The sequence below is a fragment of the Cygnus olor genome, chromosome 5 (assembly GCF_009769625.2).
Source record: "Cygnus olor isolate bCygOlo1 chromosome 5, bCygOlo1.pri.v2, whole genome shotgun sequence".
NCBI classification, from domain to species: Eukaryota; Metazoa; Chordata; class Aves; order Anseriformes; family Anatidae; genus Cygnus; species Cygnus olor.
In genome coordinates, this window is record NC_049173.1 from 48961812 (window position 1) to 48972890 (window position 11079).

At 42.4% G+C, this 11079-nt stretch overlaps 1 protein-coding gene across 1 annotated transcript; it reads right to left on the bottom strand.

Moving 5' to 3' along the window:
• Nucleotides 1-3538: 3538 nt before the first annotated feature.
• CD59 (CD59 molecule (CD59 blood group)) lies at nucleotides 3539-10846 on the bottom strand. Its single transcript, XM_040559966.1, has 4 exons — nucleotides 10675-10846; nucleotides 8187-8259; nucleotides 7383-7484; nucleotides 3539-5212 (listed from the first exon to the last, which is right to left on the bottom strand). The coding sequence occupies exons 2-4, from the start codon at nucleotides 8248-8250 to the stop codon at nucleotides 5019-5021; spliced, it is 360 nt and encodes a 119-aa protein (XP_040415900.1). The 5' UTR covers nucleotides 8251-8259; nucleotides 10675-10846; the 3' UTR covers nucleotides 3539-5018.
• Between the last annotated feature and the right edge of the window lie 233 nt (nucleotides 10847-11079).

Genomic DNA, 11079 nt, shown 5'->3' on the forward strand with positions numbered 1-11079 from the left:
TTGCACAGTATAGTACAAAAGGAAACTGTACCTTGTATGCCTGACCAGCAGCTGTCATATTTTTCCTTCTCCAATAGTTTAGCTAGTACATTTTTCTGCATGCAAACTGTTCCTTCCTAGCTTTATCTTGCACTCTGTGGCTTCCAGTGTGGCCCAGCTACAGACCTAGCATTTTTGAAATAAGCACCAGTTCATACCACAGTACACTGAACAGCCAATAAGCTTTAATTACAAAATTAAAATGACTAGAAACAGGAAAGAAAAAAAACTGCTAGTGTTTAAATGGGATTAAATTTCAAGATCTGATTGTCAATTCAATAACTTTAATCTCTTTCTGGTACAACATTGCACACTGTCTTCATTCATTTCTGATTACAAGCTAAATGAATATAATGTTGCCTGTGATCTCATTTATGCCTTAACCTCTTAGTAACATGACAGCTGATGATTAGCGTCTGAAGTCCTCTGGAAAACATTAGCATCTCTGGGAATGTTAGCATGAGCATGAAGTGGACTATAGCTCTGCTGTAACTTGAGCTGCTCTGTCTGAATTTACTTGGAGATGAGGCAAAACAGCTTTGCCAGCATGACCAGCGTCTATGTCCATTTTTCCAATTCACAGCTAGCTTCTTATGATTAAACACTGTTTATTATAGGAGTGCCTGGTCATTTCTCCTGGAGATGGCTGCAGCCAAACAAAACAAAGCAAGAGCACTGTCACTGCAACTACTGGGCCAGTACAATGCAAAGCTGGGAGCTCCCACAGACACTTCCCACTGAAATTCTCAGTGACGTCATGACCACAGGCTTCCCAGCACTGCATGCGTGAATGCTCTCAAGAATAAAGGGTTCTTTGGCAATCATACACACGGGAACAATAGCATTGTGTTACACCCTCAAAACAGAGTTGGGCTAGCTGGCATTCCAAAAATGCTGTGCTGAAACTCATTTCAGTGAAACACAAACAAAAACTGGATCCTTAAACAGCAACAGAAACATTTAAGCCAGTATCATCATTACTACACTCACAAATTAGTCCTTCTTATGCATCCACTAGCACAGAAGTTAAACAGTCATGTTTGCATTATGTCCTGCTTCAGTCAGTTTAGGTTTGCAGCCCTCTCCATAACAAATAAGAGTGCATCTGACCACAACTTCCACCCACTGAACATGCAACTTTTTAGTCCCATTCTGCAGTGTCTCCATAGCCTCATTGGTCTCAAAACCTGCCAAAAATTAGCATTTCTGAGTAGCTATCAGAAAGGAAAAACAGGAATGAATGTACTTCATTATCATCCTTAGCCACCAAAGTGGTATAAATGACTCTCGTATCAAACATCAAACCAAACACATCCAGTGAGTAAGGGTGGAGTTACCCCTCTTCCTGAACAGCAGCAGTGTGCCACGAGCAACTTCACTAGACTCAGAGTAGTGCTGGGAATTGAATTCGGAGAGCATTTGAGTCAACACAAGATTCCTAACCTCTTAAATAAAACCAATAATTGATCATAGGTAGAGATTTTTGTGTGCAGGAGGGGAGCTTCAGGCATAATGGTCCAAAACATAAGTCCATCAATATTCAGGTAACTTTTCCCCCTCGTTCACTTCTGAACAGAGATTTTTCTACATTGTATATCAATAACTGTAGCCCTGCTAACAAACCTTATTATAGCACACGACTGACCTTACAAATAAACAAGTAGGGTTTTGAGGAAAAATAAATAAGATCAGCAGAAGAACATATAGGGAAAAAGGTGTAGATATAACAGGTTTACATGTAAAGTAAGATAGGCTCCTGAGTACAGCCAGCCCTGTAGTCTCTGCAGTAGGCCAGAATCCCAGAATTTTCCACTCTCATATATTGGGATGTGCATATTAGTGTTGCCTGGGGAACAGTCTGTGTTTAGCGACCTGCTGCTTCACGTTTACCCTTGTGTCATCATTTATTAATAGACTCTTCAAAATTAGTTCCTAAATTCAGTAAACTTCCTTATCTGCAACTTTGCTCCAAACATTGTTTTTCATTCCACTTAAGTGAAAGAAATCAAAAGCATTCTTAAACTTTCACTTTTCTAGGCTCCAGAACAGTTTTTCCTATGCTGTATGAGCTGTCTGTCCTACTGTAGTAATCAACACAGCATATAAATTCGTAATCTCATGCGCACATCCTATCTTTTAACCCCATGAAAGATAAACTGTTCTTGGAAAGATGGGAGTAGAAATGACCACCTGCTTCCTTCTGGGATCCCACAGCCAAATTAGCTGCTCTGTTCTCCTCTAAAATGCAGGGTGCTGCATCAAGGTCCCGTTAGTGCAATCTTAAAATTTAGTTATCAAGTCAAAAAGTACAATGTACTTTTTTCTGTGGGAACAAACATGGACATTTTACAAATAACTGGCTTTAATGTTTACGTGTGTCTTATAGCCAGACTTCCTTGTTATGACTCCAGGCCTAAGGCTGATTGTATTTACCAGCAAGATACAAGTCCCTGAGAGACAGGTGCCTTTAATATTTATGTAACAACAGTATCCAGATGCCCCAGTTAGTGCAATACCAACTTACTTCATGTGCATGCTCTGCTGAAACTACTTTATTGCCTTAGCAATTCCCCCACATTTTGCCAAACAAAAGCTCATCACTTCTTAGTCTCCTCATTTCTCTCATCCCAACATGGGGTGGGAGGAAATTGCTTGCTCTGCCTCTCTGCTTTTTCCATACATCATCTTCTTTTAAGAATTTCCTGCACCCTGAAATAGCACGGAGACCTCCCTCCCACCTTATCATTTATGAGTGGGAAAACCAGAGGATGACTTGAGACAAGATACAGCAAAATTCCTACCAACCAGGTGTTTCAGCTCCACCTTCCCATCATCACCACAGGGCTTCCAAACTCTCCATGCCCAAGCTCCCGTCAAAGGAAGACACCAAGTATAAGATGGAAAACAGAATGAGGGAGGAATTCAGGCAAAGACAGATCACAAGAATGAATTTCTCCATGACAGCTTCCATTAGCTATCTCCTTGTTCATATGCTTATAGGGAAAAATAACTCCTTTGTAAACTCTTGCCCAAGAAAAAAGGACTAATGGCTACAAAAACAATGAACATTGAGAAGGAGATGCATAGAATACTCTTTGATGATTAGATGGCTATTAGTGTATAAATTATGGGTATTAAATAAAAAATATATATATAAAGTCTTCTCAAAGGTGAACAGTTAAGTACCAGGTTTTAGTTGTGCCACTAATTTAGAACAAAGCAAACCATTTAGATAATCAAAAAGCCCACCAGGTAGCAGTGTCAATTTATCCGGCACTCCAGACACCACTACGCATAACAGCTCTGTAAAACAAATAATCACTCTGCCAAAACTAATTTACCGTCCACAGGTAGCAGCCATCCACAGGTAAAAGTGAGAGAAGTCTGGCTTGCACTTACCAAGAGTCTCTGGATGTGAAGCATGGATGTATCCCACACAGAAACAACTAGTATTATACTCAGCTGTAAGTAGCATGCTGTTAAATAACCACACTCTCCATTTTCTTTTTTGGAATTTTTATTAATCAAAGACAGCATAGCTTTCATATTTTGAGTGATCAGAGAGATCCCAGGATGCTTTCATAGCTAAGATAAGCTTAACCAAAAGATGCACTGCAGAATACACGATGGTTCGGATTAATACAGTGCTGTCCCCTGCCTTTGTTATGACTGAGTGAACTGGTGTCACTGGTGCCCTGGACAGCACTAGCTAGGGTCCTCAGAAAGAGAATATGTCATTGGCAACGGACCATGACTCTTGCAGGAATATGCTAAGAGTTCCAAACGAGACAAAGGAAAATTTCACATTGTACTCGACTGAGAGGCTCCCTAAGTCCAGGGGAAGCATCAAAGGCCTGTCTCCACCACTGGGTCAGAACAATGTGCAGAGTGCTCGAGCTCTGGAAGTTGTACACATACAAACTGTTTTTTCTGCATGCTGTATAAATATACATATATTTTGATTGGCATTTATAGGGTTGCATAAAAGTCAAAATATAAAGTTCTCCAAATTTTTGTTTAATACTCTTATGTGGAAGCTTTAAGGATTAAGTTTACCTGCCCATGTTTTCAAAAAAGCAAAAGCTAATTATACAGGAAAGTAAACAAGTTGTGCCATTTTAATTCCTTAGCATTTTATAAACAATTTTCAGTATAGCGAGAAATATTCAGTGCAAAGCACATGCTTAGCTTAAATCCTAGACTTTGAAAAAAAAATAAGCAAAACTAAAAAAAAAAAAAAAGCCTAGAAAGAAAGCTAGCATATGTTGTCTGCAAGCTCACAGAAATATAAAAAGAGGAAGTGTGTTCCTCAGTTATAGCATTAATTTTGTTTTGGTTTTAAGAAATTTAGATGCTTTCTTCCAAAGTAGTTATACTGACCATTATGTTACTGGCTTGAAAAAAGGAAAAGAAAATGTTACAATGACAGGAACAAAGAGTCTACATCACTTGAAATCAAATACTTCAGCATTCATCATGAACATCGCATCAAGTTTATACTTATGATCCAACACTTTCTATGTTGAGGGTAAACACACTGCTCAGTGTATGAAAAAGGTAGCATCCAAAAAAAAAAAAAAACTAGAAATCCCAATGAAAAATAATTAAAATTCAAGGGACAATGGGACAGTTTTCCGGCCCAAGACCTACCGCATTCCTTCCTCTCCACTTAACCCATTTAAGTTTGTTCAGGTTCTCCACAAGATGACACTATTTCAGAACAAGGTGTTTTCCCCACACAGATAGCATGCCAAAACTCCTGAATTCCCTAAAACATTAACAATACAGGTCCTCCTTCACATGAACGGAGACAGTAGTTTAACAGATGTAGCCTTAAAAAAAAAAAAAAAAAAAAGATTCAAAATTTAAAGGTCAAGCTTCAGTCCAATTAGGAACTGAAAGTGCAAGAAGTACAATTCAGGAAAGAGTTAATGATTTTGTATAATTTCAGCTTGGAAGTACAGCATAGATAATGGTTATTACAGAAGCATCCATAACATGGTCATTACAGAGACAATACTGAAAGCTGCTTTGTTAACTGCAGTAACTGTGCTCTCATTGCACAAGTCTTGTTGGCAGCAAAAGTATTCAAAATTATCCAACTGGTAGAATACAGCAATATCATTCACATTGCACTGGGACATCTTCCAGCAGGAGGACGTTCTCAGTTTACCTGCAAAATAATTAAACAGATTAAGAGTAATGCAATTTTTGGTATGGAGAGAGAATCACTGCCTAGACAATCATGTACTCGCCTTTTTTTTTTTTTTTTAAAGCTTTTTTTTTTTCCCCTCTCCAGGTGTTTGGAAGTTTTTGAATGTGATTTCACTAGGACTTCGGTAGTGCAAATATTGATAGAAAGTTGTAGTCCTGCAACCACAGTACTCTCTTGTATACGTGCATATGGCTAAAAGATATATATATATATTTAAAATTCAAATGTAAATACAAATTACTTATTTTTATTAAAATATATATATATCGCTCAGCTAACCAGTGCTCCACATTCAGACTAAACGACCCACTGGAAGATATGCGGTTAGAGCTTAAACAATTCTTCCTCTGGGGCTCCCGCCAGACAAAGATAACGCATAACCTTCTAGCTCAACTTGTCTGCTAATTCACCATGCAGCTCTTGCATTGTCCAGCAGTCCAAGTGTTTGCCTCCACCAAGCTCAGAGCAAGTCCAGTAACTCAAGCTCATTTTTGTGCTGAAGGCAAGTCCCATCAGATATGACTGGCTTCATTTCTACACTCAACATGTGGAAGACACAGCCTGAAGAGCAGAAGAGCCTTCCCCTCTTCTCACCTATTCCCCGGAACACCAGAATTGAACCCAATTAGAATTCCATCTAGCTTAACACCTCAGGTACCTGACTGCTGCCTCTGGCAAAGGACAACTGCTGTAGGCTGCATGCAGGAAAGCATACAGTTTGTGCTCATTACAGTCTAGGCTTAAGGGAAAGAACAAAAAAAGAAATCAGGATGCTAGCAGCATGGAGAGGTGTCCTGCTCCAGCTGTGTTAGAAGCTTCTTTTCTCCATGACAAGTCACAAACTTTAGCAAGGACTGTCCCAGGAAGATGGCAGTCCCATCCCATACTTGCTCCTGCTGTCCAAAGACAGCACAAGTCTTTCAAGGGCAGAGGGAACCAGCTGGGAAAATGGGAGATTTCACTTTACTCAGTATTTCACTTTCAAGGGACCTGCACTACGATAACAGCTGCCGGAGCTGATCTACTGCAGTGCTCTAGGCTGGCACGTCCATTTCTGTATAACTTGCACATATGCAGCAGGCTCTCCAGCAGCAAAATATGGTTGCAAACATCTTCATTTACAAGGTGCAAGATGCCAAGCTGTCATTTTGCCTGGACAGTGGGGGACCTCCAACTAGACAGTTATTAGCTTCAGAATCTCTTTGTTAAAAGAAACAATTACAAGGCTGTGCTGAGTAAATCACAATCCAAAGGAAGTCTGGAAGGATTGCCACATTTTCATTTCTGCCATTTAAATAGAATGCAAACTCCAGGACTATAGAGAGACGAATAAATACTTTGTTACAGAGCTAGAATGACCTTCAGCTGAGGTATTTATCTAGCATCATATTAACCCTATATTTACATTAGAAATTATTAACCTTAGAATGACCACAATTAACTTCAAATTCAGTAAACAGTTTTCTCCCCTCTATGCTTTCATGAGCTTACCCACTTTGACACCTTAGAGGTAACAAGTCTAAAGTAAAATGTGTGCCAGCCACAAATTCAATAGTGAGTTCCTTTTATGATATTCTGGTTTTCCAATGAATACCCTGTCACTCATAGCAAAAGAGTCAAACATTATTCAACAACTAGGAAAGTAACTCCATGTCCCTGAATATCCTAGACCATGTTCCTTAGATGCAGGTGAATTCACACTCAGAAAAATATAATTGTTTAAATAATTTTAAAAAAGACTGAGTCTTCAGCTGCAAGTTTGTTTTACAAGTTACGCATGCTTTATCTGTTTTTAAAGTGTGACAAATTCAAGACAAACATTTTGTATTTTAAAGTCAATGCTGTCTGCTTTTTCTTCTAGCCACTATTGTTTTTTTCATCTGTATATACTGTTATCTATGCGCGTGCTAGTACACGTATAAATCAACTGTCTAAATCATCATCATCTTTATCAGTTGCTTTCAAGTCAAAATATATCAATTCACTACAAGCACAACCTTCATGTTTGCATTCAAAGCCGTCTTCTGCATGAGGCTAAAAATGCATGTTACGGCCAGATTAGAAGTGCACAGACACTGAAAATTGATACAACCATGTTTACTTTAAGTCTGTAGGACAGTATACATACCAAATCTCATCTGCAAGCAAGCATCTTCAGTTGATAAGCAAGTATTATTGGTCTTGCACAAGGAAGGGCTGTTCTCACAGTGGTAACACCTTAGGGCATAACCTAAGAAGACAAGGTTTTACCTTTACTGAATAATAAAGTGCTGAAACATTATCAGCATTAAAAAGTAAAAGGGAAGAACACCAGCTGCATCTAACTGTCACAAAACATATCCCTGGTTATTAAACTGAAGACTCCAGATGAAATGTACAGGCGTTAGTGTTAGGTCAGAGGTTGGACTCGGTGATCTTGGAGGTCTCTTCCAACCTAGATGATTCTGTGATACTGATACTGGCAATTTTGAAAGTAAGATTTTGAAGCACGTACTTGCATCATTTTAAAATATACTCATCTTCATGTCACCTGCAGAATAATGTATTAAATTTTTGCTTCTTTTACCTTAAAAATTACATTTTCCAAAATGACAGACAAAAGATACTTTTATCAGAATTTTATTCTATCCCTTTTTTTTTAAATTTCATCTCTCCCTCATTCTATACACCTAGTTTCCAATTTATACAACAGGAATCCAATATTCCATCAGCAAAATTGAACATTTTGTTGCCACATTAAGCATCTCCATTCTGACCAAAGACAATCAGCAACAGAAACTATGCCCTGCTTATAAGGTTACTCTCATTCCCAAAAGTGGTATTAAATAATGCAGACCTTTCTTGTTTTTTTTTCCTTCCCAGACATAGTTTCCATGATTTCTTCACACACTGTCATAACACTGCATCAGCAAAGAGCCTCCCTTGTACTCACCTGAACTACAAAAAGCAACCAGAACGATGCAGACGGTTAACAGGAAACAATTCATCTTGACCATGCTTCTCCCCTAGTTTGGAGGCATAAATGGATTTTAAATGTTTATTATAATAAAAATTGACACAGAACTAGCAAAACATATGGTGAGGAATCAAGGTCTCAAAACTCGACTCCATTTTAATGAAGTCACTAGCCAGAGAAGTCACAAAAGGGGAAGAGAGAGGAGTGACTTTGCACCTTCTGAGAACAGGGTTTTTATTCAGAGCGCAGCCATCGGAGGCCCCTGGCAGGCTGCAGCTCAGCCGGCTCTCTTCCTGCTTATCGCATCACCCAACAGGCCTCACTAATTCCAACTGCAACCTTCTGCAAGTGCACCTAACAAAGAGAAGTCGCTTAGGTCTGAATGCCTTTGCTTTCACAGTAATTCAGTGATAACCCTGGAGCCAGACCGCACTCCTTCCTCTCTCAGCGATATCTCAGTACGGATCTAGCTGCCCTAAGGAGGCATTTGCTCCTCCTCTCCCCACACTCCTGCCAGCCCTGCCCAAATGCACACTGAGGTGCTGGCACAAGCAATTACACACCATGCGACCTCAGGCATCGCTCAAGTCTTCCACAACGGCTACCATCTGCAAGCAGCAGCAAGATGGGAAGGTAAGGCTTCAGTAACTCCGACGGCAGCAGGAACTGCCAGACAGACTTCTGCATGCAGAGGCTGAGCTACAGACTGCAGCGTCTACCGCTAAAACATCTCTGCTATTGCAGAGAACAGGCTCTTCAGACTAAGTATCAAGCAGGCACAGGCGAGAGAAGGACCAGCACGTGCAGTAGAAGGACGTGGGACACGTTTATCTTCAAAGACCAAGTGGGATTTGGAAATCCCAAGAATTCCAGGAATTCAGGTAACAAGTCCCACTTATGATAAGACCGCAATGAAGCACTCGCATCGCTGCTCTAGACCGCGTTCATATTGCTTGAAACTATTTCTATATGCAGTTAAGAGTCTAGTGTGGCAGGCCATAATCACATTGGGATGGATTTTTTCCTCCCAAAACATTGCCTGTGAACTTCAAAGGATAATTTCATTGTAAAACATTATTTAAATCCTTCTGCATCAAAGTCTAGTTATTTTTTCGAGAAGAGAAGAGAAGAGAAGAGAAGAGAAGAGAAGAGAAGAGAAGAGAAGACTCTTTTCCTCTGTTTATTGCTGAAGTTAAAAATAAAACCCTTCAGATGCGGGATGTGATTTTTTCCAGGGTAAACAACTTTGTGAGGAGCCTTCCAAGATCCTGTATCCAGAGGCTCTTCCCACAAGTGACATCAATCTGCAGGAGTGCCGTTAGCCCGGCTGTTACGGCAAGGCTGGTGGCTAAAGCGAGAGCCATCCTGGACCGCAACAAGAACATCCCCGGGCACCTCGCCATCTCAGCGGAGCCCTCAGCCACACAGTGCTATCAGCAGAGCACAGCAGTTTTGCCTTTTGGCATTCACCAGACTCAGAGTGGTGCCAGGAACTGAATCCGGGGAGCATCTGAGTCAACGCAAGATTCCTAACCACTTAAATAAAACCAGTACTTGATTATGGGTAGAGATTTTTGCGTGCAGGAGCGGAGCTTCAGGCATAATGGTCCAAAACATAAGCCCGTCTGTATTCAGGTAACTTCTCCTCGTTCATTTCTGAACAACGATTTTTCTGCATTGCATTTACAATACAGTAGCCCTGCTAAGAGACATTATTATAGCACGTGACTGACCTGACAAATAAAGAAACATGCAGGGTTTTGAGGGAAAAAACAAGAGCAGCACAAGCAGAAAATACAGTAGTCCTCATAGTAGCCACCAAGCCATGACCAGAACAACGTAAGGCAGGTTAATAAAAGTCATCGCAGCCAGCAGAATAGCTTTGTCAGTAGTAACCCTACTGACGTATCTATTTTTTGGGGAAAACCAGTCATTTTTTCTGTGCTCCTGTACTGCAGAGAGATGAGCCACCGGTAAAACTGCAGCTTTTTTTATAAATAGAAATGCTGTAGCCTGCGATTCACAGCACGGCTCAGGAGAAAGACAGGTCTCCCCCAGCTAAGACCCCTGGATTGCTGCTCTCGCTGCAGCACCGAGCTGCCCGGCCTGCGGCGGGATTTCTCCGCAGTCCCCGCGGGCAGAGCCGCGCCCAGGGGGCGGCTGCGGCTCGGCTCGGCGCCTGGGACCACCGCTCCCGGCCCCGGGTGAAGCAGCCCCCGAAAAGGGGGGGGAGGTTTCGGCTCCCCGCGTCCCCCTATAGCGCACTGCGGTGCCGTGACTCAGGCCCGGGGCTGTGAAGGCGAGCCCGGCTGACGCGTCGTGCCGCCCCAACAACGCTGCCCCCCGCCCCGCTCCTCCCTCCCGGGCCCCTCCGCACCCCGGTGCCGCCGGACCTCGCAAGGCGACCCCCGGCCCCCAGCTCCCAGCCCCCGGCCCGGCTAGCGGTTCTCCCCGCGGCCCTCACCGGCTCCGCGCCCCCGCCGCCTGCCAGCCCCGCACCGTCTGCAGGTGGGGCAGCGGGGCGGTGGTGCCATAGCGCCTGGCCCGCCCCTGGGGCGGAGCGGCGGGGCTGGCGCGGCTCGGCACGGCCCTGGCAACGGCACAGCCCGGGCAAGAGAACGGCCCGGCCCGGCCACGGCCCGCAGGGAGGGGCTGCGGCACGGCAGGGGCAGCCCCGGCCCAAGCAGAGCCAGGGTTTTAGGGACTTAAGAGCTTGGCTCTAATGGGGCCCTAATTGACTGCGAAGGTGCGTAAGGCGCTTAGGGTGTTAACTGTGCGCGATTTAGTAAGCAGCAGGATACGCGAAATTAAGACTTGATAAGTTTTTGTTATATATATATAAACTTAATTTCTTAATTCACTTGTAAAA